Source organism: Plectropomus leopardus, chromosome 4, assembly GCF_008729295.1.
Source record: "Plectropomus leopardus isolate mb chromosome 4, YSFRI_Pleo_2.0, whole genome shotgun sequence".
Lineage (NCBI taxonomy): Eukaryota > Metazoa > Chordata > Actinopteri > Perciformes > Serranidae > Plectropomus > Plectropomus leopardus.
Window position 1 is genome coordinate 6,052,083 of NC_056466.1, and position 27,933 is coordinate 6,080,015.

General features: G+C 41.0%; 1 protein-coding gene across 1 annotated transcript in view; it reads left to right on the forward strand.

Moving 5' to 3' along the window:
• The window catches only part of rgs12b (regulator of G protein signaling 12b), a 59,201-nt gene that overhangs the window by 840 nt on the left and 30,428 nt on the right, over positions 1 to 27,933 (forward strand). The window contains 6 exon segments of the mRNA XM_042484775.1: positions 179 to 1,025; positions 1,027 to 1,512; positions 2,252 to 2,314; positions 2,316 to 2,492; positions 2,872 to 3,852; positions 11,313 to 11,432. Of these exon segments, the coding sequence (XP_042340709.1) occupies positions 420 to 1,025; positions 1,027 to 1,512; positions 2,252 to 2,314; positions 2,316 to 2,492; positions 2,872 to 3,852; positions 11,313 to 11,432 (2,433 nt within the window). The 5' untranslated portion in view covers positions 179 to 419.

The window sequence follows — 27,933 nt, forward strand, 5'->3', positions numbered from 1 at the left end:
TTAGATCGCCCCTAAAATGGCATTACGTTTGATGAAGAGTGCATCTGGACTTGTAAAGTGTAAAACTCGGGACTGAAATGCAAAGACTTGAGACTTTCTTGTGACTTGCAAAACAATGACTTGGTCCCATTTCTGAAGGTTCTCATGACTGGCTTTGTTCTGTGCGTTTGTGCTGCAGGTAACTGAGTCCGTGAATTGGGAGAGAGTGACACCAGGATGGGAATGCTACAGTAGCAGCGCTGTGCCAGAACTGAGGATAAAGTTTCACCTCTATGCTGCATTTAGAACCACTACTCATTTTTTCATAGCAGCTCGACATCAGAGCACTTTGACAAGAATAAAGGCGTTGGATATGCCCTGCGTTCCTGCTTGAGCTGAGCCCCGGGATGTATGATGACTAACTGAAACGTTCTGAATCAATGGACAAGAGGACGTTCCCTGCCACAATGTACAGGCAAGGGGATGCATCATCCAAAAGACGCCCTTGTGGTGGAAGCGGGCTGCCTCAGCCTCCGCCACCGTCCACCTCTATCCAGCAGGGGCGTATCCGGGCTGTGGAGGTGGCGAGAGGAAGAACAGGGTACGGCTTTACGCTGTCAGGCCAAAGTCCATGTGTCCTCAGCTGCATCCTGAAAGGGAGCCCTGCAGACTACGTAGGTTTGCGTTCAGGAGACCACATCCTCTCCGTCAATGACATCAATGTCTCCAAGGCGTCGCATGAAGATGTGGTCAAACTGATTGGACGCTGCTCTGGTGTCTTGAAACTGGTCATCGCTGAGGGAGAACGCCACAGGCGGCACCATCACCACCACCAACGCAACTCTGGAAGCCGTCATCATAGCAGCAACACGATGGCAGCGTCTTACCTGGACTCATGCTCTAGTGATGATGAGTTGGATGGTTTCTATGACAACAGTGTAAATAACAACAATAACAGCAGGTCAGGCTGTGGCGCCCGTGGCGGGTGGTACAAACCCAAACTGGACTCTAAGCAGCTGGGAATCAACAGGGCAGAGAAGGTTGTGTGCAGAGCTGCAGTCTGGAGGAATTTTTAACATGATCTTTGAGAACTCCAGTCAGTCCTCCAGCAGCTCGGACAAGGACAGACCCGGGGTCAGCTCGTCGTCAAAGCCGCGCCCGCTGTCTGATCCAGACTTCCCTCCGTATCGGAACTCCTCCCGTTCACAGAGCAACCCAAATCTGCTCTCTGAGGAGGAGATGGCTCAAGTTCTCAATGACGACTCAGTCTTCCTGGACGCAGACTTCCGTCATCTCCACCTTCAGCACCTTCAGCACCATGAAGAGCAAGACCTGGATGTAGGAGATGGTGGTGACTTGGGTCTGGAGCCCAGCGAGGGCATCCTCAATGTGGGTATGATCGTTGGCTATCTGGGCTCCATTGAACTGGCCTCCATCGGGGCGAGCTTAGAGAGCGACAGCCTGCAAGCCATCAGATGCAGCATGAGGCGCCTCCGGGCCGAGCAAAAGATCCATTCACTGGTCCTCATGAAGGTGCGATTGAATGTTTTGTTACATCAGTTTTCTTGTGCTTCATTCAGGCGCCTTTCACAAGTACTTTGAAATGTGTGCAAATTTGGTTTGATTTCCTCCCGAAACATGAGAAAAAAGGCAATCAGCAACTTGGCATGAAATGTCTTGCAAATTGCAAAACAAATAGTGAATGTGGCCTGAAAAATAGCTTCTAAAAACATAGTGAGAAAAGATCAGAAAATTATCAAATAACCAGGAAAAGTATAAACTATATTTATATTTAATATATTTATATATTTAAAATTAGGTTACGGTACACATTTTATTTAATTGTATTTATTATTTTATTTTAGCACTTTTTTTTAGGTCATTTCCTGTTTATTATTTTACTTTTTGTTTCTTTTTTCTTCAGATAATTTTCTTGTGAATTACGGTCATGTCTTTTTAAGTGGCTCTTTGCCTTCTTTCCATGTTTTTGAAAGAAATAAAGCCAAGTTGCTGAGGTTTGAAACTGCAGAGAGTTTCAAGTCTCTTAACTTTGTTGAGCTCAAAACCTTAAAAAAGCAGCGATTTGATCATTCTGCATTTACACTTGAAGTGCTGGAAACAGGGAAATGATTCCTTTATTTCAGCAGTATGAACACAGTGTATCAACATGGAACATCTGTCATGTTGTCGATACGGACGTGGGATAACTGTGACTGTCTTATTACTTTCTCTGCAGTCTATTATATAACATGTCTTAACTTCATCCTACCAGGTGATGCACGACAGCGTCCGTCTGTGCAGCGACAGAGGTCAGATTTTGGCCACATATCCTGCCAGAAAAACTCGCCTTCAGTGCCTGCTGTCCCGATGACCGTCGATTCTTTGGACTGGTCACGATGCAGGCCACTGATGACCACGACGATTGTCACTTCAGCAACGGACGAGATGAAGAGGGCAGTTTGAGGACTTCCTGTCACGTGTTCATCGTGGACCCAGACCTCTGTCACCACCAGGTATGAACGGAGGAGCAGTGATGAGATGCAAGACCACAAATCTCACTTTAAAAGAGATGGCTCAATTTTATTACAAAAATATAAACAGAAAACTTTGGATTGTATTTCAAATATAGCAGTTATTATAGTGCAATACCAGATCTTTGCAACACTTTGAAATAAAGTTTGATACCCAGCCTTATTTTCAATTCCTGACTGTTTTACAGAATACCTACATTTACTTGACTGTGAACGTAATAAGACAACATTATTGTTCATTTTATTTGATTAGAAACAACTAGGAACAGCTCAAACTTATCCATCCAATTTTTTCATTAAGAAAAATTGAAATATATTTTAGGAAATGTCTGTCCATTGGCTGACACTGTTGTTTCCTCAGGTCCATTTAGGTGTAGCGAGGAGGTTTGGCTTTGAGTGCACCCCCGACCCGGACACAGGAGGCTGCCTGGAATTCCCTCCCAGTTCTCAGCCTCTCCTCCAGTTTGTCTCTGTCCTCTACCGGGACATGGGGGACAACATTGAGGGGGTCCGTGCCCGGGCCTTCCACGACCCAGACAACGACGCCCAGCAGAATCACAGCACCAGCAGCAACAGTGACAGCGGGATTGGCAACTTTTTACCAGAAGAGAAGAGCAACAGAGTGCTTTTAGTGGACCTCGGAGGTCCTCCTAACCACAACCACATCTCTGGGCCACGCCACTGGGACAGCCCACCTTCATCCCAGCAGGCCTGGAGCCCCACCCTCGGAGCTGCGGCCCCTCACCCACCTCCTCCTCCTCCGCCAGCCCTGAGAAATGGCCACTACCGTCACGATCCACACCTGGCTGACCTCCCGCACCCTCTCCCCTTGGCTCACCCCGATGTCCCTGGCAGGCACTCTCGAGGGGTCCACCCACACCACTACTCACCGGGGAAGCGGGGAGGAGCTGTGGGAGGAGGAGAAAAGAGAGGGGGTGGAGGAGTAGGAGCAGGGGTGGAGCCGCAGCGGTGGCTGCCAGTCCATGTGCTGAGAGACTGGCGTCAGCAGCACCACCACAGCCACCTCCAGGGCCTGAGCAGCGACCAGGAGTCCTACGCCGAATCCACCGACGGATGGTCATCGGCTAACTGCAGCACCCTGCCCCCACCCATGAATAAGATCCCGGCCGACCGCTACAGGGCCCCGCTGGCCCCCGGGGACCACCTGCCACCACCTGGAGGGAGCCAACCTCCTCCTCCTTCACATCCCCACACCCACCGGCTGGCTGCTCACAAAGATGAGTGGGCTAAGAAGCTGTTTGGTGGAGACAGAGAGAGAGCCGGAGCAGAGAGAGGTGAAAGAGAGAAGAAGCGAGGGAATACTAAGGAAGGAGAGAAAAAGGTACGTTTTTGACAAAGCTATTAACCCTTTGAAACCTGGATCGATATCGCTTTTTTTAAACCTTAAAACTAAGCAAATTGGTTTGTTTGCTTTGGAGTTGGAATGAAATGTCCTGCAAATTGCAAAAAAAATATGTAAAAGGTGACATTAACTAGGGAAAATATCAAGAAAATTTTATTTGTAATTATTATAATTATGTATGTAAAAGTAGGTTGCAGAGAAATACATATTTGTTTTTGTCATTCATATTATTATTATTATTATTGTTTAAAAAATTATTTTAGCACTTTTTAGGTCATTTCCTGTTTTGTTATTTTTCTGTCTTTTTACTCATTTTAGGTAATATTCTGCTATTTTTTTGTAATTTCGTGCTAATTTTGGACTAATTTCTTGTCAAGTTGATCATTGCCTTCTTTTCTTTCTTCTTTTGAAGAGATGAAATTAGTTTGCTGAGGTTTCAAAGGATTAAGGTTTTTAACTTAGTTATACCTTTAATTTTCATGCTAATCACACTTTTTACACAAAAGTTTCAGCCCAATAGATTATCGGGCTTCCCACAATGCTACATTCAGTAGTGTGTCGCGCTTTGCCAGTTAGTGGGCTTTTGGAAGACTTGTGTCAAAACTGACCGTGAGATGAGAAGCTCGGGCAGCAGGTAGCATCCCCCATCACACACCCCTGCTGTGGAAATTTACTCTGACTAGTGTGTGTCCAAGACTACAGTTTATTGAGGCTATAAATCCATCTGTATTCATCTCACGGCTCTCCATCGCACTCTCACCCTCTGCTCTTCAAGGCCGAGCTTTTAACTCATTCAGCATTCGAGGGAAGCGTCTCTCTCACTCAGATGTTAAACTTTCCAGAGGTTTTGAGAGTTGCGATGAACCTTTTTCACCCCACCAAACATCCCCGGACTGTATTGAATAATGCCAGCACTGCACTTGGCTCTGTCCCCAGACTTAGTACAAGTGGATTGATAAGTTATTTATCCCCTCTGCTCCAGTATCAGATCATGTATTATGCAACAGCCCGGCATCTGCCCTCACCTGAAAACCACCTGTTTCCCACCGTAATGAGACTCAGAAGCAGAGCAGGCTTCAGACTAATTTTAATGAAGTACGTCTTTTTGTGTGGTGTTTGTTTTATATATCTTTAAGGACCCATATTCTAAAAAGTCAGATTCCCATATGTTACTTAATATAAAGCAGGTAAACGTGTAATGCTCAGTTCACAGAGAAATACACGCAGCCTGTATTCAGAAATTCTGTTTTTTATGAAACATGCTGAGGATTCACATGAATTTGTCATGTTACAAATAAAGGCTGCTATAAAAAGTAGTTTTAACGTAAAACATAAACTTTCCAGATTGATTTGTTTGTATTTCCTGTTGAAATGTTTTGCAGTGTATGTGAGAAATGGAGCATTTTAGATTGAGGGTGAATACAGATATTCAAGCCGACAGTATGAGAAAAATAATGTTTTTTTTGAAAATTAAAATATGAAATCATGCCATAGTAGAATCCCAAAATACAAGTGTGAACTTAAAAATGAGCATAAAATGGGACCTTTAAAGCATTTACTTGCTTAAATATGAATATTAAAGACATTTAAACCACATAATTTAATTAGTAATGTGCCAATCAGTAAATTAATATTTTCTAACTATTCCAATTAAGAGTAATTCATAGTTGAATACACTGGCTGCATTATTTTGTGCAAAGAAATTTCCTTTTGCATTGAGATACAGCACATGTGTGACTGGCTGTTTATTGTTTCTAGACAATAGAGGGGAGGAGATACAGACAGAGTGAAATATATTTCCAGCCTGACTGGATTCTTTCTGCATTTATCTCTCTGCAGCTCGTCTGAATCTTAACAAGTATTTACAGAACAGTTGCATTGTGTACACTCACCTATCAGGACTGATACGGGGGTTAGACTTTTGTTTCCTTGATGGTGAAGGAGCTTCCCCCGGAGTTAAACTTGTGGTGGACGGGGTCTCAGGGCCCCCCGGGGACAATTAGAGGAAGTGTATACAAGCCCAGGGCCACGGTAGAGACTGACGGTGACAGGAAGGTGGATTTTAACCCCTTTGAACAATGTCCTCTGATTGGAGACACATAACTTCGGAGGCTGTGGCTGTCATGGTAAGCCACGACTACCGGTAGTCAAAATAAAATGCTGACTATACAGTCTCTGCTTTGCTGTGTCGCTGTAGTCTTCTGTATCTAGGGATGGAAATTGATAAGATTTAATTGATACCAGTGCCATAGATTCTGCTTAAAGTAGGCCTAAGAAGGTTTTCAGCATCATTGCAACTTCTTATTATCTCTAACTCCGAGTGCAGTGTGGATGAAATAAAAGAATATTTATACAGTAGCTGTTTTAATAGTTTCCATAGTCAAAGAAAAAATCTGCCAACTCAGCTTGCATTGCGTTAATGTGATTTTAACATAAGATATTTACTCTCTGTAATGGGCGTGCTGCTGGGTTGGCAGAAAGTGGCACTCGTGTGTACATGTACATGGTATTCCTCAAATTTAAGCTCATGTTGTGTAGAAATATGTTTTAGCATATTCCTAGTGTTTCAACCTTTACTTATGATGTTCATTTTACAAACATTATAAGGACTGTTGTTATCTTTCTTGGTGAAATGATGTCGTGCTTTGTATCGTCTCTTCCTCTTTGCTATGACTCCTTCTTGTTGCAAGTTTCCAGCAGTGTAGACGCATGCATGAAGTTGACAACACTGTTTCGCAATGTGCAACTGTTAGAAAAAAATGTTGGCATTGATAAATGGCATTGATAAGCTAGAAGGCATACCATTCCAATTGATTAGACAAGTATAGTACTGGTTGTCAACTGGAACTGGTTTTTGATTCCCATCCCAATCTGTCTCCTGAAAGTATTGCTTTCTTTACAGTGTTTAAGTATTAGAGCTGACTTGTTATCTATTGTGTATAGCAGTCATGTTCAAAGTCTGACCCAGAGACCAACTGTGGCCCTCAGACCAGTTTTAAATGGCCCTGGGCTTGTCTTTCAAAATACACTATATGATTAACACAATATTGGTTTATCAAGCAATTTGCATTTATTACCTTCTCACTTAAAGATGAAATATTTGTGCTGGTGCCTTTTTTTCTTCTTTCATGATTTGTTTGATGTGGGAAGCAGCTGTCCCCCAGTATTTTTGCATTAACCAATCTGGCCCCCATCGGACACCCCTGGTGTAGAGGTATCAATATAGTTTGTTATACATAATCCTTAATGTATTTTTAGTCTTTGCCACGCGGTGGCACTGTTTTACTATCTAAACTGCCATAGCCTCCTGCACTCTTATGACTGTCCATGGGAAACAAATAAAGATTTTCATTCAAAAAAAGGCTTCACTTCACATCAATTTTGGAACCCCCTTGGTACCTGAAGGTCATTTGTCAATATAGCACACACTATCTGATCTACTGACATGACCGAAATCTGAAATTTGAGTAAGTTGTTGTGGAATTACTGTCTGGTACTAAATAGAGACACAAACTGGCAGTCAAATCCTGACTCACTAATGTGATACAGTGATCGGTTTGATTTTTCCATGTAATTTAGAATCAAAGTGATAATCATTTGATTGTGTCAGCTGTGCCTGTAAGGCTTTGGTACATTTCACCCTGTTATACTGGTGCAGTTATTATCTTCACAGAGACGATGTGTTGTGTTTTTGGTTTTTATGTTGACAGCTGTGTTGTTGTAAACAGGAAGGATGCCTCTTTTCTGTCACATTGATAGTTTGTCTGTGTGTGTGTGTGTGTGTGTGTGTGTGTGTGTGTGTGTGTGTGTGTGTGTGTGTGTGTGTGTGTGCGGTTCATGCGAGACCGGGGGACATGATCATCTACACAGATAAGAGCTTAGTTTTCCACTAAAATGTAGTCTTTCAAATGTTGCTCAGTGCATGTAAAAGCTCATGTGCAGCCACACCCAAAACAACGACTGAGTCAGATCAACACTTTGTCATCTCCTTTTTCAGACAAATATTCACTCATAAAAAAACGTCGTTTCCATTACAAGCAAGACTTGTTTTATACTGACCAGGTTAAACAGAGGTCATGTGAGCATGTTAGTGTTCACATATGTAATCGAGTGTTCAGATCTGTGTTATCAGACACACACTCACACACAGACGCAAGGTTGCCTCCGTATCCAGGCAACACCACTGGTCATTTCCTAATGAAACGCTGACAAGACCTGCTCCTAATCAGCCAGTCAGATTCAACATGTGTCACAGCGTGGCCTCTGGAGCCTGCCTGCATGGATTAATTACTAATTAGTCAGCTGGGCTGCGCCTATATACGCTCTCTGCTAAAGTATAAAGAGATTCACAAAATGCCAGTTGTGAGAGGAGGAGAGAAAGAAGCAGAATATTTCTGTTGTTCTCCAAAGAATAAATGACAACAGTTAAAAGGCTAATTGTGGATTCCTCTTTGGTTTACAGCACTACTCAGTGATATTACATCATTGTCAGATGGCTTTTGACAATAAATCTTGATGACCCAATGACTAATTTTCTCATGTGCTCATTACAGGCAGCAGTTTATGGCATCAAGTAGCAGCTGGACAGTTTTAACTTTATTCCAGTTAATTAGTTTCCACCAAGCTGCAACCTTTGGAACTGAAAAGTAAAGCAAACTTAAGTGCCAAAAACTGCAGTTCCTCTGATGTCCCCTTTAGGTTGGCCCCAAAAGTGAATCAGTCCCCATGAAGCTCAATGTTATAATGCCCTACTTTACAGCACTATTCAGTGTGGTTACATCATTTTCAGATGGCTTCGGACAGTAGATCTTGATGACCCAGCGACTAATGTTTTTATGTGCACATCATAATGTGACAACCGTTAAGATTAAGTATGCATGGTTTGTGGTAGGGATGTACGATACTATCAACATATCATATTTAAGGGCGGATATTGGCTTTATATTGAAATATCTGTTGTCTGAAGGTATCACAAGGCGATTTTTTTTTAATTTACAAAGTGAACATATACAAAACATCAACCCTGAGTTTTAGTATGTTTCTTATCTTGAACAGTGAATGAATGTTACATACTTTGAAAAGCATTGTAATTCAGGTCTCCATCTGTTGGTGGGCCATCATGATAAGAATATGCATAATATGATGTTAATTCCACTATAGAAAAGACCTGATGATCACTAAAATTCGGTTGGTAAAAAGTGGATATATCGATATCAGTATCGGTTATCAGCCAATTGAGTTATATTTGTATAAGTATTGTGGTAACATGAGTGTAGATTAAATCACAGACTCACAGGAGGATAGTTTTATTCTCATTTAACAATTTGTCCTTGATTTTTAATAGATAATACATAAAAAAATTCACACATTTTTTTGCAATTGTCACTTGCTCCCACAATGTCATTGCACAAAAACCTGCCTAAAGACACTACAGCATGCATAGCATTTTTTTAGAAAAGCAGCCATGAAGTAAAACTAACAGCTGGACAGTTTTAATTTAATTTCAGTTAGTTGGTTTCCACCAAAATTGTTTTATGATCTCAAATGTTGGTTGTTTATATTAATATTAGTAAGAGGTAGTTCTTGCATGTACACAATAAAGAGTTATATGCATTATGATTTGAGAGCACGACATACATCTTTCTCAGATACAGCAGCAAGAGTCATCCTATCCATCCTGTTCGTGTGTCAGTGTGTGTGTGTGTGTGTCTGTTCTGTGGCTGTGGTTGAGAGGTGAACTATAGTACTAAATGGTACTGCAGGCAAAAATCACAGGACTGTACATGCCTTTGCACAACATGTGGAATTTAACATTTAAGTGAAAAAAAGAAACCTATGCATCTGTAGAAGAGGAACGCTTAAGGCAAAGCTGCAAAAATCTCCATGTGAGCTTCCGTGCAAAACTGTCTACATGGTATGTTGTGTCTTTATTTAACTGACACTTAGACATTCAGTTTTCACACCTGTCAAACCAAAAACACACACACAGACACTAGTCATGCTGTTAATGTATGTGCCATGTGTCAAACAGGAATGGGATAATGATTTTGGAACATTTAAGTTCAGAAATTCTAATATAATTATCTTTTTTAATATAAAAGCAGTATGGATAATTTGATGATACATCACACTGATGCTAGTTGGTGTTATTCACATCTACTCAAAGATCTTGGCTATTGCTCACAGTCCACCAACAATGTAAACACTTTAATGTGTCCATCCACCATTAAGGAAAATGAGAGATGGTGGCATTTTACACAACTGAATGCTTGAATTGTTCAAATGAGGCTCTCTATTGGTATCAGTGTTACTGCTAGGGTAGTGGTAATGGTACTGTCAGTTTTTAAATAATACCCAGCCCTTTCGAGGGATGACATGTGATAAAAGTCCTTAGACCAAGACAAAGGTAATAGTCAATTCATGTTCAGCTTCTCATCAGCTTCTCAGACCATCAAGAAGCCCTCTGCATCAATTTGTCGTCATTCTTTCCATTAGAAAGTCAACAAAGCATTGTTTGGTGTTTATTCATACTCATTGACACACAGAAGCTTCCTATTGCAACACGTTTTTATACCTCCCTGTGACATATCAAGAATGCTTTCAGGGAATTTCTTTAAATTTGACACAAAAATTCACTTAGACTCAACAGTTAGCTGATTAGATTTTGGTGGTCATAGGTCAAAGATCAAGGTCCCTGTGATCTCGTCTGTCTCATGCTTTTGAACTTAATGACTCAAGAAGACCTTGAGAGAATTTATTTAAATTTGGCACAAATATTTTAGTGCACTTAAGGATGAACTAATTAGATTTTTGATGGTCAAGGTCACGGTGACCTTGCATGCATTGCATTCTTGTGAATGCGATGCAAGTGATATCTCAAGAACACCTCGACGGACGTTTTTGAAATATGACAGAAACATTTACCTAGACTCAGTGATGAGCTGATTAGAACTTGGTGTTCAAAGGTCAAGGCCACTGTGAGCTTGGCTTCATCTCATTTTTGTGAATGCAGTATCTGAAGATGGATTTGATGGATTTTCCTCAAATTTAGCCCAAAGGTCCACGTGGACTTAAGAATGAACTGATAAGAATCTGGCCGAAGATCAAAGGTCACAGTGACCTCATTAAACATGTTTTTGGCAACAACTCAAGAGCCTTGGGGAGCCCATTGAGAAACTGTGCTGACTGTATAGATCTTCTGCTGCTGGGGGGAAGATGTGTGTGAAGCGTCCATGTTTTCACAGACACGGATGTAAACTGTAAATGCAACATGACTGTTGTGCAGAGGCATACAACTGCATGGCGGTATATGTAGTTTGTTGTTGGCTAACTGAGTTGGCCAGCTTCCTTCTCTGAATTTTAGGCTACTGCTGTCTTCACCTACATGTGCTCTATTACATACAGCTTGTGAGCTGAACTTGTGTATCTTCTCCCCTCAGGGTGGTCGGTTCCGTGGTCTGACCATGGGTTTCCCTCCTCTCCCCCAGCGCTCCTCAGCCAGACGCTCTTTTGGACGCTCCAAACGTCTCAGTCTGGCCCGTTCACTGGATGACCTTGAGGTAGGAGCACTTGCATGCTCACACACTAGCGTGCACACATACGCCAACACACGTATAGATAATAATGCCATCTTCCAACAAAGTGTTTAGTGTTACTACAGTGCTCAGGCTCAGTCTGACCATTGTGTTATAGTCACATTTGAGCCACACGTGCACCATCTATCTCTAATAATAGCAGCTCATGTGCACCATACCACCTCACATGTCAAGACATCTTCTCACATCACCGTGGCAACATACACGCAGTCGTGGACAGAGCCAGTTTATAGAAAGAGCTCAACAGATGGTTACAGGCTGGTATTTATGGATCTGGACTGAGACTGCTGCACAGCTTCTATAGCAGGGAATTTGTCGACTCTAAATGAGATCACAATTTGATACATGCAGCCGTACATTTAGGTGTAGAAGTATAACATATTTGGCTAACTGGATGCAATATGGCTACACTGTTGCAAGAATCATGCTCATGCTCTCCTTTTTGCTGCAAGAAATGACCTGATATCCAGTCATTTGAGAGGCATGAGATTTGCAGTAACAATATGCCTATTTAGTACTACTTCACAATATATAAAGAGAGTGTCCAGCAGCTGCTGTTGGATTTCAGCAATAATGCACTGTTATCATGGTTACCACTGTAAATGGCCTTGAGACAAGACCTATGTTTGCACAAGGTTATGCTCATCTTAATTGTGTTTAAGATAATTATGTTTAGAAATGCATTTTCATTTGGCTATTTTTTCATATTTTAGAAGTGAGTGAACAGTAACATGGCGATACTGCACATTCAAAAGTGGAAAGTACTGAGTTTTATTCTCTTCATGGCCTGCCTGTTTGTGTGTGTGAAGTTTGGTAAGACCAAAGCGGAGTCCTGCTGTCTGTGAGCACAATTCATAACAGCTCGTTTGGTCTTAAGATAGAGATCAGAAGAAAGTTAAATGTTTCCGGCATTTAGTGGCTACTGAGGCACCCTGGGAATGGATAAACACATCCCACAGTGTCGCTTCAGTAGTGTTTTTTTTTTTAAATATACATTTTTGGCATTTTTCCTTTATTGGACAGCACAGTACAGAGAGACAGGAAGTATGGGGAGAAAGGGAGCGAGACTGGCGATTTTATGCCGTATAAGCCCGTGGCTGGATTCAAGCTGGCGGTGTTGTGTCTTAAAAGGTCTTATCATGGGGGATGGTAATACACAACTGTTCAACTGTTGACTGACAGTAAGAATTTTGACTCAATACTAGCAGATAAACAGATAAAAATATGTATTAAATAAAATATGCTGGTGCTGGGGGGACATGATGAGACAACTAGTGTGCTGTTGTGGCTGGAGTCATGCACTGCTGCCGAGGTAATGCCATGATGTTGCTCCTGAGAGACAACTACAGCGCCCTTCAACAAGCTAATGAACCAGAGGCAGAAGTGAACACCTACATGAAAGACAATCCCCCTCACTGAATACTAATGTTAATCCTCTTCATTGTTGGATTGAAGGGATGAGCGAGTACACAATTATCTGTATCTGCATTTGTATGTGTTCAACCAACTGAATTATCTGTAGCCGTATCTGCACTCAGAATGACAAAATTCAAACCCGAAATGGATGAAACCTGAACAGAAGTTTTTATTTTAAGCCTGATATTTATATGGGTTGATCATAAGTTGTTTTTTTTTTATTCATTAGAAAACTATTTATAGAACAGCTTCATGATTGAGCTTCAGATCATTTTTGATCATAAGAGTAAGTAACACACCTACAAAAATGAGGATTTGACTTCACACAAGTATGGATTTTAATAGATTTTACTCGTACTTGTACGGATGAAAAGATACTCCTTTTATCTGAATATTTGGCTCAACCCTGCTGGAGAGGCTCAACCCTAATAAGGATCAACAGACTTTCTGTTGCTGCCATACGGAGACCAGTTCAACATCTACCAGCTTAGTATGAGAGGGAACACAGCAGCGGCTAACAGAGAGATGTTAAATGTGCCGTCAAACTCACACCAACACCAAAACGGGCTTGACTTCTAAGGTAACCTTAGCCTTATGATGCTAACAGTTAGCTCTTTCACTGTGTGTACGGGTCAGGCAGACTTCCAACGTCCTGGGCGCGGAGCTTGCAGCAGTAGCGTAAGAGATGCTGGGCAAGAAGTCACTAAGTGAAGCAATATGCTACCCACAGCTCTACAATGAAATAAGATATTACCAGTTAACAATGGTAGGCTATCAGTCAAAAAATAAATTATGAATTTTCATCCTCACCTCAAAACTATTTTAATTACAGACAAATCTGCTGCATATGTTTTTTTTATGAGAACAATCTTTTTAATTAATTAAATTCCACAAAGCGAAATTCAATTTGAAGCTCACTTGTTGCCTCAAATTAACTTTCCTACCCACAAATTACAATTGTTGCTTACTTTCATTAATTAACTGTAATAACTCCCAATTCATAATGGTATTAGAAGAAGGTAACACTGGCTGCTAATGTCCATGTTGCACTGTTTGTCCAAATGTTAGGCACTAACTGGGCAAAAAACTTGGCACTTAACACCATCCTTCCCCATCTTTCATACTATTAGATTCATTTTCTTTCAATCACGTTGCTGATAATTACAAAAAGATTCACCATCAGGTGATGAAATCGGAAGTACCAGGGCATTTTTCCGGACTTTTGAATCGCCCACCATTGTATGTGTTTCATACAGGGGTAAATCTTTCTCTGTGTAGTTGCCAGCCCATCCCATAGCAGCGCTTCTCTCCTCTTTTCTCCTCATCACTCCCCCCAACCCTCAACCCCCCTCTCTATTCTACCTTTTTCTTCCGGTCGTTAGGCCTTTTTCTCTCACTGCTTATGCGGTAATGTCCACAAACAGAGAGGGCTTTGTGTTGTGAGGGGGGGGGGTTGGTGTGTGTGTGTGTGTGTGTGTGTGTGTTTGTGTGGTGACGGTGGTGGGGGGTAATGGGGTTCGGAGTGTTAGCCTGCACTTCTAATGAGCTCTGATGAGCAACAAGCTGACATTCCCCTCGTTAGCGAGGCCTCAGCACAAAAGCACAGAGTATATAGACACACACACACACACACACATACACACACACACACACACACACACACACACACACACACACACACATACATGAAGAGCCACGCACGGACATGCACAAATTGCAACTCGAAGTCGGTCTCACACCAACACATCAATGCACAGGAGCATAATTGCACTATAATTGCACAAACACACACACATATACATATACACGCACAGATCTCAGACATCTTGTTAGCTGTGTCACTAAAGCTTCCCCAGCAGGTTTCAGACATCATGCTGCAGTGGAAGTGTGTGTGAGCGTGCATGTGTGTGCTCAGTGCTGTATGTATGTGTGTGTGCATGCCAGAGCTTGAGGCTTGCAGCTTGTCTTGTGATGGGTCTGATTGTAGGGCTTAACCATTTCACACACACGCACACACACACACTCAGACACAAATAAACAAACAGACAATGTCTTATGACAGCAGAGAGGGGAAGGAAGTCAGGCTGTCCTTCAGTTGTGTGTGTCTGTATTTCAGTTGTCTGATGAACTTCTCAGCTATATGAATGTCCAGTGGTGTGTATGCACTGTTAAAAAAATACCTGCATAACTTTTAAAAGTAGCTTTGAAACCACCGAAATCTATTTTAAACCCCACCATTGACAAGATAAAGAAACATCCTTGGAACAACTTAATTACCATTTTTTCAAGGACACCGACACAATCAACCCTCAAGTGTTCATCAAAGGTTGAAATCTGAAGAGCTAGGTGATTTTGTGTCCCACCTGTGTAAGCTATTTACAAAATAAGACGAACCCATGAAAACAGGCAGAGATACTCATTCACGTGCCAAACAATACACAGGCTGATTGCAAGGCTGATTGCTGTTTCCTCCATGAGCCGCAACATAATGATGAGCAGAGAAAGATGAAATTTCCCTTTCACTGGAGTTCAAACGTTGGTGGGTGAGACAGCTCTAAAGAAGATATTTTACCGTGCTCTTTATATGTTGTGTCTGGGCATCTAATTTCTATCAGAGTAAGACGGGTTGACTGGAGCTTCTTAATGGCTATACACACATAGGAAGTGCTCTGAGCAGCACACAGTGCTGAGTTGGGTGAAAAATCTCTGCTGAAGTTGAGGTTAATACCTAAACACGATTACATAATTTACACTGAACAATAATGTAAATGCAACACTTTGCTTATTGTTTCAATTTTTCACAGGTTTAAGGTAAAGATCTACATGAAAAGTTTAAGTAATGCGTAAGAAAAGCCTTTATACATTTATTTTAGGATAGGTTTAATATCTTAGTCAGCTATAATCTCATTGGATATGTTTTGAAAGATCATTAGCACCTGCTGTTTAAATTCAGATCATTTTGGCCGCAGCAGAGAAGTGGAAAAGCTTAGTTTCCCAAGGAAGGACTGACATGAATTTTGGCATTAAGAAAAGAAAAAAAAAAGTGATTCCTTTAGTGAACATGTGTAAACAACAGCCATTTTCTGATTTACACAAGAAGATTTTTTTTAAACATGTTTGTTGTAAGTTTACTCCTTAACGTGGTTATAATAACAAACGTATTTTTTGCTACTATGGCCTGCATTTAACAATAATAGCTGTTCAAGTATTTGCAGTCTGTAATTGCCTCCCTATACAGTAGCTTTTAATGTCAGTGGTGGACTCTACATTCCCCACAGGCGATTCCAACTGTGTACCCACAAACATGTGATTTACAGGAAATGATGCAGCGGCTAGATGTGATGTGGAAGACACAAGCCACATTTTAAGTGTTGTGAAATACATTCGGTCATAGGTTCACTGTTTATGTGGTGGACGACATTGTTGAATTTCCTTAGTATTTAGTTGTCTTTATTAAAACTGTGATAAACTGAATTTATTCAGCTTGTGGTTTGTTTGACTGCACTGCAAACAGACGCACATATGTTTATTTACTTGTTAAATTTCTGACAGGGTATCGAATTAGGTGTGCAACCCCCTGTGCTCGATACATGCATCATTTTGAGTGAAGTCTGGCCTTTACTATTAAAACATACTTGAGATTATAACCTTTAACCACAGGTGAAATAAATCAAAACTGAAATAGTTTGAATCATATGTTTTAATCCTTATAATATTAAGAAAACTATAAATTGTTTCTACATAGGACTTCTTAAAATACGTACAAAGTTAAAGATTTTAGCTCATATCCCACCTGTGCCGTTTCTTGTGATTGCAGATGTTTTGTTAATTTTGCTGGGTATAACATTATTCACACATGCTTGGTGTGTGACTTTTCCAAAAGCAAATCAATTAAGAGCGCTAATGTTGGCTTCTTCTCTACTGAGACAAGTCTGTTTCGTGATGAATGGTGGGAATTCTCAACTGATTACACACACTAACAGGCATCATGGCCCCAACCTTAAGACATGCACCTGACTTTGCTTGTTGTTGGGAGAAGTTTGCATTCAAGGATTTTCACCAGAAAGAGCTTTTCTAATTACGGGTAGGAAATGAAATGATGGTTTGGGATGTAATGAATAGATTTCTGCCATAAAGGGCTTTTTGACAGAAAGTAATGAGTGCAAATTGTGCTTTGTGTTCTGACGCTATAGCAATTTTTTATCTTTGTCAGCATTTTCAGTTTTTGATGATGCATGTACCATTGCAGGGCAAGTTTAGGATAAGTAACCTCCCAGTGAACCTCCATATGGTCTGGCGTCACCACTGGTATTCATATTTTCCCCCAGCTCCCATTATTATTAAATTACAACCTAAAGCTAATATGAAGCTGTGAGTAGCTCATAGTACTAATTTCCCTCCTCTGCATCCATGAACAGTGTTTCCTTCTGAGCTGCAGTGGAGGCACAATGACTATGCGTACATTTTTTTTACTAAAAAGACTGCAACTTGAAAGACACTCACTTGATATGACCAACTGTGACTGTTGTAGCCCCATATTAACTGTGGGTAAACTTTGGAGGCATTGTTCTTGGGAAAATGAAGGCTCATTTTACAGCACAAAGGAAGCGTGTCAACAGTTGCACAACCAAACATAAAGAGGATAGTGCTTTTACTCCCCAGCAATGACGATGCTACACGTCCTGCATCCCTGACGCACTAAACTTTGAAAGGACGCAGCAAACTCATGATCAGTGCTTTCAAGGGTCACACCCCATTATTTACCCTGATGATGCCACATTTACTAGCAAGAACCACACCATCAAGAGGATGAGTCTAACAGTTTTATTAAAGAAGAACATTACTGATGTGCGAGGAGTGGACTAAATGTAGACGATGCATTTGGCTGGATGCTGCTTCAGCAGGGGATCTGGAGTAGCACCCGGGCATGACGAGCCCCCTTAGGACCCTACGTAGAAGAGAGGAAGAAAAGAAGGGGCTGAGAGGGAGAGGTAAACAATATGAGTGAGAAGGAGGAGTGGGTTAGGTGGGTTATTTTGCAGGAAGTGACACTATTGAGGTGTGGTCCTGCTCCTGAATTCTGCTAGATTGCTTCAATTGTGAATAACAAATCCGTGTTGGAATCATAGAAACAGTGGTGTCGCATTATTTTAAAGTACTTCACGTCACAGAAACACTGAGAGTGAAACTTGTGTTTTAAATGTTATTGTCACGCTGTCGATGATACTGGGTGCTAAATCGAGGGCAGCTGGACTTGCTTGAGTTTCTTGAAGATGTTTCACCTCTCATCCAAAAGGTTCACTTAGTTCAGAACTGAAGAATCCTCATGGATGTGAGGTGAAACATCTTAAAGAAACTCAAGCAAGTCCAAGTTGCCTACGATGTAGTATCTAGAATTACCCTGACCTGGATGACTGAGAGTCCTCACCAACATATTGTCGATGATCTGTCATGTTTTTTTTTCTACACTTTTTACACGCAGTCTATAAGTATAAATCTAGTGCTGGAAAAGGCTCCTGTTCCACGACTGGAATAAGTGAAATGGAGACATGAATGAACTTTGTCTGTTGCTGTCCAGAGCTCTCAGTTACACTATGTGAAAACAGAAGATGAATGTCTTTTGAAAGTACTTCAAAATACTTTCCAAAGCTGTGTCAGAGTGACATTCTGGTGAGCCATACTGTGGAAAACATTGTGTTCCTGCAGGTTGACATTGAATGTGGTTGCCTGCTTCTATCTGTATAATGCTCTCTTGGTTATTTATCAGTGCTGAGTGTGAGTGAGGTGGTGCTTCACCCGCTGTCCTCACCCCTGAGCCAAGCGGAGGACAGGCAGTGGGGTTATGTGTGCGTGTGTGTGTGTGGGAGGGGGGTGTAAGAGTGAGTATCTCCACTGTGTGTCAAGGCATGTTGAGGAATGCAGCTACTTCTTAGTTCAGTTATACACAGCCTAATCATGGCGATGGATATCAGTCCTTGCTGTCAACTTAATGATCTCCCTGTTTTCTCTACATATCTGCTCTCAGTGCTGTAGGATAAATCATCGCCAAACGATCAGTGCATTCATTTCTCCATGTTTTGCCTTTTTTGCTCCCCCCTCTCCGCCCATGATGAATGTCAGTTTACTCTGCGTGCTCCAGACATGCACGGGGCATACTAAGCAGATGACAGAAGAGCACTGAGGGCAACACATTCAACTCAGCGCTGATTTTCTGTGTGTGGATGTGTGTGTGCTCCTTAATGGCAAGGGGTCTCCCTCTGCAGCCGTGCCTCCGCATTTGTCTGAGAGTGTGTGTATGCGGGTGTTTCTCAGCCCACAGCAGTGTGGGTGGAATAGAAATTATACGAAGGGTGGGTGGAAAAGCAGAGAAAGAGGAGGGGGAGAGTGGAGAGGCAGGGCAAGGGAGAAGATAGAGAGGGAGGAGGAGGAGGAGGAGGAGGGATGACAGAGAGACAGAGAGAGAGGGAAGGGGAATCTGGCAACAGCGACATTCTGTAGCGGTTTGGACATTTGAAAGGCATTAAGCTTTGCCGCTTCGTCTCTCTGCGCGTGCACAGACACACGAGCACACACACACACACACACATTCAACAGCTGATAACAATGTCTATTGAAGAAAGCTCTCACATGCAGCGCTGAGGATTACTTGTCTCTTCCTTCATGGAGCAGCAAACTTTGAGCGTTGATTCTGATGCGGCTGCTGATCCAGTGAGTAAATGAGCTGTGTGTGCATGTGTGTGGGGATTTCTGTGAATGTGTGTTTTTTCTCTATATATTTGATGCCACAGCCTATATTTGATCCCAGTGATGACTCCCTTGCTTCTCTCACATATAGTATGCAGGCTGTGTAACACAATCGTGACTGTGCCGGGGGAAAGACGATATTACTCGAAGAAATAGTACAAATGGATTTATTTTGTCTGCTTGAATTTAAAACCTAATCAAACTCACTGCAGATTCTCAACCTTTATACATATAAACCTCCTCAAGCTGTTTAATGCCATTGTTCTCTATTTCTGTTATTCTGGTCGAACTGTCAATTCATTTTAATCATCCAGCACATAATTATTTAGGTTAAAATGAATTAAATGCTCTTAAACTTTAGTTGAGAGGCCCTATCTCTGGAATGACAGGTCATGTGACTTATGCAGGCCAATCATCAAGGCTGCGTTGAGTTAAAGGGAAACCTGTTGATTCTTTGGTTCAGTCCACTGAATCACTTCAACTGTAGAATTAGTTTTTTTCTAATTGGTCTCAATTATTTTTAAGCTGTTTGAAAATGTGTTGAAGATGTGTGATCTCCTTTTAAAATATCATTATGTTCATAGTGTATGCAATGAAGTCATGGTATCAAAAATATTGTGTGTGTGTGTGCGTGTGCACGTATACGTATTCAGGTTGGAGTGAGGGGGTTTTGATACTCTGGTGGAAAGCAGAACAGGACAGTATTTCACTAAACATAGCAGTGAGAAAAGAGCAGCCTGTAAGCCCTCTGACCCACACACACACACACACACACACACACACTCACACACACCACATACACACAAACACGCACACACAGGCAAAAAACCTCAATTACATACCAAAAAAAAAAGAGCACACAATCAGATGCTGCCCTGTGTGTGTCTATTCTCAGTGTGAGTGTGTTCCTCGTGATATCCCCTGGGAGCAGAGTGTCTTAGGGAGGGAAAATCAGATGATGAGACAGAATCAGCGCTGTTCCTGTACATGAAACACCTCAGGAGGCCAGGAGTCACATCAGTCGTTTTTCCTGTTTCAAACAAACACAAGTGTTCCTTTTTATCTTCATCAAGTGCCAGATGGGCACAGTTTACCACGCTAACACAATCACGCAGCGTCATGTGATATTTCAAGACAGGGTGTTAAATTAAGTCGCAGATCAAGTAGTGTGGACAAAATAAGAGAAAAGGCTCACCAGTTTGAGGCTTTGGTTTGTCGTAGCTGTCAATCAAATTGTCTTGTCCTTTGAGTAGTCTGTTGGTGAAGGTCTGCTTGTTCCTCTTTCCTGGTTCAAGTCATCATGATTTTCAAGATCCCTTTTTTCCCTTTTGCGTAATTTTGTAGTGTTTGTCACTGTTGCACTAGCAGCTACTGTAAATCACAATTCTTTTTTTTTCCTTTAGATTATTTTGGGGGCTTTTTGCCTTTATTTGATAGGGGGAGAAAGAGGGGATGACATGCAGCAAAGGGCCGAGGCCAGAATTGAACCTGCAGCTGCTGCAGCAAGGACGCAGGCTTTGTGCGTGGGGCATCTGCTCCCCCAACTGAGACTACTGGGCTCATAATGCTTAACAAGGCACCAGCACATGCAAGTCATAATAAAGAGAAACTTTGGTGTTTTTTATCCTGAACCCTATTTCCCCATGTTTTTGTGTCTAAATTACTCATGGAAACAGTTATTTTAGAAACTGGTCCAGTAGTGAGAGAGAGTGCTGCAGCCGGCAGCAGCAAAGCAGGCTACAATGTAACCACTTGGGGTAGGTACGCTCTGTCGATTTACATCCATTAAAAGTGCTTGTTAGTTGTTCTTGTCACTGACAGACTCAGGTTGTTATTCAGACAACATTATGAAAGGACCCCACAGAGAAATAAAAACTTGTTTTCTTACTGTTTACTTGTTCTGGTCTGTTTTGTGACCAAGTCCTCTAAAGAAAACTCATTCTGAAATCTCACAAGAAATGACTTGTTTCACAAAGAAGAAAACGATTGCAGGTAATAATTTGTTGTGTTGGAGCACAGAAAGTGTATCTTTCTGTAAAATATTTTCAATGTCATGGCTGAATATTCAGCTGATTACAACAGTGTGAAAAAGTCTCCTCTTTTACTGACACTTGGACACAAAACTGACTAGAACGAGACAGCACAGAAAAATGTTTAATTTCTCTGTAGGGTTGTTTAAAGAAACATCTGAGCATGTCAGTGTAAAAAACAAGCACTTTTAATGGACATGAATTTTTTGAAACACACCTGCCCCGAGTAGTTATATTGCAGCCTGTTTCAACACTGCCGGCTGCAGCCCTCTCTCTCAATATTGGACCAATTTCAAAAAAATGTTCTTCCCACGGGTCACAAAAACATGGGAAAATAGGGTCCGGAGTTCCCCTTTAAGCTAAATATCAAGTAGCAGTGTGCGTTATATTAAATGGAGATGTTACAGTGAGACAACACAAAGAGGCCAGACAGTTACTGCTGATGTTGCACTTAACACTGCACATCTGTACAAGTGTTTATGTATAATATTGATACAGGTGTAATTTTGTGTGTGTGTGTGTGTTGCCAGCAAGGTCGTCCCCAGTTGGTGGCCTGCCCAGCCTCATTAGCTATTGATGCTAACACACAGTGTGGTTCATTGATAAGACTGATCACCTAACTCATTTATTGATTCAGTGTTTCACACTGAACAGTGCTACTGTAGCAGTAAAAGAAAATGATAAAGAAAATGATCTGAAGAAAGCGGACGCAGTTCTCCTGCTCTGCTCCTTTCAGTGTCTCACCTCTGTCCCGACAGCAGAGGGCAGTGTTGAATTTTGTTGGATTTCTGTGTTAGTGTGCACGGCACAGAAAAAGAGGAACAGTGAGATGATGAACTCTTCTCTGCGGAAAGATTAAGGTTCTTTTTACAGCGATGGTTTGGATGTGAGCAATTACATGCTCCTCATTTTAATCTATTGTTACCCATATGCTGGTTAAACCGTTAAGTTTAAACCACTAAGTAAAACCACCTGGTGATTCCACTTGCATTTTTGTACCTCGTCTCTCTCATATAATAATAGATAGGACTTGTGTAACACTTCCTAAGTACTCAAAGATACTTCACATCAAATGCAAAAAGAAAACTAATACAAACAGAGAATTCAACACTGAGAGACGCTTACATGAAACAGAAGAACAAATACAAAGAAAAGAATACAAAAACAAAATGTGGAGGATATGACAGCTCAGATTTGGGGAGGCAGTTGGAGACAGGTATTTTAGGCTTTTTGGAAAAGGTGGGTTTGGAGTTGATTTTTAAAGGAGTGAAGTGAGTCTGAGTTGTGGTTGTTTGGAGGGAGGGAGTACCAGAGGGTTGGGGCAGCAATGGCAACCCTATGTATGCTGCAAATCTGTGAGCAGGACTTCTTTATGCAATATTAGACTAACAGGATTTATGTATCAGTGTCATGTAGTGCCTGCATTTATCTGGCATTTATTTACCGAAAAGGCCAATAAGAGACAGCCATGTTTATTTGTTTTATCCGTAGATAATTCCTCACTGATTTCCAGTAAAATGCACTATATCACAGTGTAATATTGCTTGTGCAAAACTGCTACTACTAATTAAGTTTGTCAGCTTATTTCAAAGATAGACAACTGGAATCAGCAAAATCAATAACAGAAATAACCAACAGGAACATGATAGCGTAGAGGCTGACAAGTAATACTAAGTGCAGCCTGTTTGACTCACTTAAGGCAATAAACCATCATTTAAATGTGTACTTGTTGGTAGTAACGTGACCAATAATACTTTGTGAGAATACTTACAGGAAATATTTTGGGAGTAACAGTACTTGAGTTTTGTTTTATTTCTGTCAACTTTCACTTTTACTCCACTACATTTCCTAAATAAAATGTATTCTTCTACTCAACATTTCTATGTATTGGAGTGAAACAGTTTACTTTAGTATCTATTATTTCTATGTCCTAAGCATTTTCGTTACTTAGTTACTACAAAATAATAAAGTTTGGTGAATAAGCGGTGCAAACAACAGCTTTTAAAGCTGCAGTTATGTTTTGATTTCCAGTCAGACCCAGTCTGAGAGCCAGGTTAGATGCTACATGCTGGCTATGATATTATACTCGATTTTGAGACCGACTTCTTTATGGAAGCAGAAAATAGCGTCCCACAGCAGAGAGTGTGAACAATGATTCAAGGAGAAGAAGATTTCTGACAGGTAACTGCACAGTGTTTGGTCCACTGCAGTGTCAGCACTGGAGGTCAAAGGTTTTCTGTAAAAAATTTAGGTTGGGAAGAAGTCCTAACTTCTCTTCAGTTGTAAGATACGCCCGTTTTTAGGCGGTATACGTTTAAGGAACCAAAAAACTTAATCATACTCAGAAGTCTGACCACTCCGATTTTTATTACCAGCATTTTCTTGTACTTTTACTTTCAATACGTTGTTACATTTAATGAAACAAAATGACTTTTGATACATAAGTACAGTAAATATCCGACTCTAAGACTTTTACCAAACAAATATTTTAATAGGTGACTGTATGGCTTTCCAGGTACTTCATTCACCATTGCTTGTTGACTAGCTAATATTTCTTGCATATAGCATACATATTTCAGCTATGTAAATATATGTGGTTTGCTTTAAACTGTGGACATTTACCCATGAAGCACAAAATGGACTCAGTATTAACCTTTAACATGTGAACTGCATGCGTGTGAGTTTCTGTGTAGCTCATGTTGTGTTACTGTCCTCTGATATCTGCGGAGGAGAATATTTCCCTTTCATGTTGGACTGACCGAGAAAAGACTGTGATCTAATGCACACACAAAGAAAAAAAGGGCTACTTGTCCGCAGACCACAGGAATTAGGCTTAAGTGAGTGAGATATTACACACGTCTTTTCTTCTCTCTTCCTTTTCTCATCAGGATGTGGATTAAACTTTGTCACATCCCTCTTATCCTGTGTAGCACCCGATACGTCTCTCTTCCCCTCCACTTACAGATACACTTTGGACTGAAGGTTACTCACACAGCACTTATGGTTCTTCCTGGTCTGTCAAAGATGTGTGAAAAACCAGTGAGCTGTTTTAAAATTAACCCTTTGAAACCTGGAATGGCGTCCCTTTTCTTGTGCCGTACCACCTTCACAAGTATTTAAACCTTCGGAATCTAAGGGAATTGGTTTGCTGTCTTTTAAAAACACAGGAAAGAAGTCAATGAGCACCTTGGCAAGAACTCTTCTGCAAATGCAAGAAATTATTCTTTGGAAAACCTTTTTTTTTTTTTTTAAAGATTATTTTTTGGAGGATTTTTCCCTTTATTGACAGTACTGCAAAGGCCTCGGCATATGGGGTGCACACTCTAGCAGGTGAGCCAGAGGCCGCCCCGGAAAACTATTTTTAAGAAGTGAGAGGATAATGTCCAAAGAAAAAACTATATTTATAATTATCATAATAATATCTTTGCAATTATTTTACAGAATTATTTTTATTTTTAAGCACTTTTTGGGGTAATTTCGTAAATGTTACTTTGTTTGTTTTACTTTATTTCTTTTTGGTTTTAATTCTAATTTTCCTGTATTTTTTTTTTTTTTTTTACAATTTTCTTTTGCTAGTTTTTGTATAATTTACTTGTAAGTTGCTCATTGCCTTGTACCTATGATTTTGAAAGACATTGTTTTTTGATATCAAATGGTAAACACCCAAGGTTTACTGGCTTTTGAAGTGTAGTTAATTTAAGTAGCTGAATAAGGCACACATGATAGTTTAAAAAATGAGGGATCCACTGGGTGGTTCTTGAAGCTCTGGTAATTAGAGCTTTGGCAGCACTTTCAGCCTCAGTTGGTGTGTTTTTTGTGTGTGTATCGTGGTGGTGGGGGGGCTTAGTGCTGGAGCCAGCCTGATGTTGCTATGATACGAGGACGTGGAAGGTTAACATTAACTTTAACAACAATATGGCACTGCGTTTTTGAGCTCTATGGCCTCAAACGGCGCTTGTGGAGCTGAAAAGAGGGCAGTGAAAATGTCCTGTTTCGGGCCAATAGGCGTTAAAGTGGCACTTTTTCATTAGAAATAATGGGAGGAATGCTGCAGTGGACGTAGCTCTGGATGTTTACTGGTTTTAATATATTTTTAGAGGGTGCAGCTGAGCTCTTTGATGTTTCGGATTCTTCAGGGTGGTGCCGCATCCTATAAGCCAAGAGACTCAAAATAAACACAGACAAAATGTTCAGACAAAAGACAGATTTCAATAACTGGACTGTTTTATACGCAGTTGAAAAACATTTAGATTCGCTGCAGCTTTAGAGTCTGGCCGTCGTACAAGTGCAGTTCAGAGAGTAAAGATGAGTGGAAACACAGTTTGTTGTGGTTTGTAAGGAAGATGTGGAAGGAAAAAATGCTTTTCTTTTTTTTTTTGTTTATCTATGAAGTAGAATATTTGTAATTGAACATCAACCAACATCTAAACACACACACTTACTATTGGAGTGCAGCTCAAGGTTAGCTACTATCTGCTGGACTCAGACCAGGTCACGCAGACACACATTTTAACTGGGGATGATTTGTTAAGATAAGAGTAATGGGAAACTCCACTAGTCACTAAGCTAATTCATGCAATGTGAAAGTACTCAAACTAATAATGGGTGACCAGCAAAAAACCAATGGTTTTTCTCTATGACAGTTATTATGGAATCACCATATCGCCAAGAAGAAGTTTTTTTTAGAAAAAATATTATGGTTTGGGTCCAAATGAAATATTTCTTCAAGAAAGGGCTCTCTGGCAGAAAATCCTGAAGGCAAAGTTATGTAATATAATGAAAGTATATTCTGTGCCTGCTTGAGAGGAAAAACCCCTCCATACCAGCAGATGGCGGTCATCTGTAATTGCCATTAAAAAAGGGAAACCGGAAGACTGTCTTAATGCTAGTTAGCCAGTTGGGACATTAACAACACAATCTAGTGTTAAAAGAACAAAACACATTTACTGTTTACAGGAAATGTTTCTGCTTAAGAGCTAAATGGCTAAAGAAAAACTAACTGACCTTATAAAACAAGTTTGTGTCAACCTCACTTCGACTTGACGTATGTCCTTTGTTTACATTTCTCACTGCTGTTTCTTTGCTTTTGTGCGGAGCTGAACGGCCAATCAGAAGCCGCTTTTACAAAGAGATCGCGCTATAGGGCCACAAAGAAGTCAGCCTTTTCTACCGCTGGGCGTGATGGCGGGCCTGATGTTTAACACGAGCGCCCACCTCTAGTGACATATGGTGCAAGTGTCGGCAGCGCTTTCTAATCAATAACAAAGGCATAACATGTCAATCACAGTCATATTTCCTTCTCTGCTATATAGCTGCTGATTTAGTTCTCAGCTCAGAGGGTAAGCAGCTCCCGAATCTCGTTGTTTTCCCAGTTTGCTGACATTTACGACCACTCTTCTTTAAATTTGCCACTATGCTAACAGCTGGTTTTTAAATCTCCTGCAGTGGAACGCACACATAAACACGCTGTCAACACGTCACACCCATGCAGCCCATGGTCACGTTTCTCCGGCTTTATGTTTTACACAGACCTCATTTTGGGGCTTTTACTACCTCCATTCCTGGCTCAATGGCGAGACCACTCTGTCCCATTTTTCCACGACCGGACATTATATACAGAATGGCAAGTTCGCATAAACGCATGATATTTCAGCCTTTAACAGGCAGAGAAAATGCAGTTTGAGTGATTTCAATCAATTATGAGCTCCGTCGCCACTGCCGTTTCAACATTCTTAATTTGTGAAAAAAAGGCCAGCGAAGGCAACGGCGTTCACCAGTGGCCCAACATTGACTGACAGCCGACCATTGCCTCGGAGTCTTTAGTAGAATCAGTTTAAAGTCAACTTTACTGCACTTAACCTGTTACAATTATTTATATTATTTATGTGCTGTTTTACCTTTCATGGCCAAAAGCAAAAAAAGAAAGGGGTCAGCATCTTCTGTAAAAGACTGTGTTAACTGGGCACACGATATCGTCTCATATCGATTGCAGGCCCCTGAATCGCATGAAATCAAAACGTAATTGTGATATCAGCAACTATCGTAGCATTTTCCAAAGAACTAATGTAATACTTAATCGTGATGAAACTAGTGTTTTACAATCAAAGTGATGATGTGTTTTTCTATCACTGTACAGTACACACCAGTGAGTCATCACTGATGGAGACAGTGGCATCACAAAGGCAGAATATGGAGGTAGAAGGTGTAACAGAAACTCTTTTTTGCCAAAACAGGAAATTAGGGGGAGCTAGGTGTAGGCTCAAGGCCACACGCAC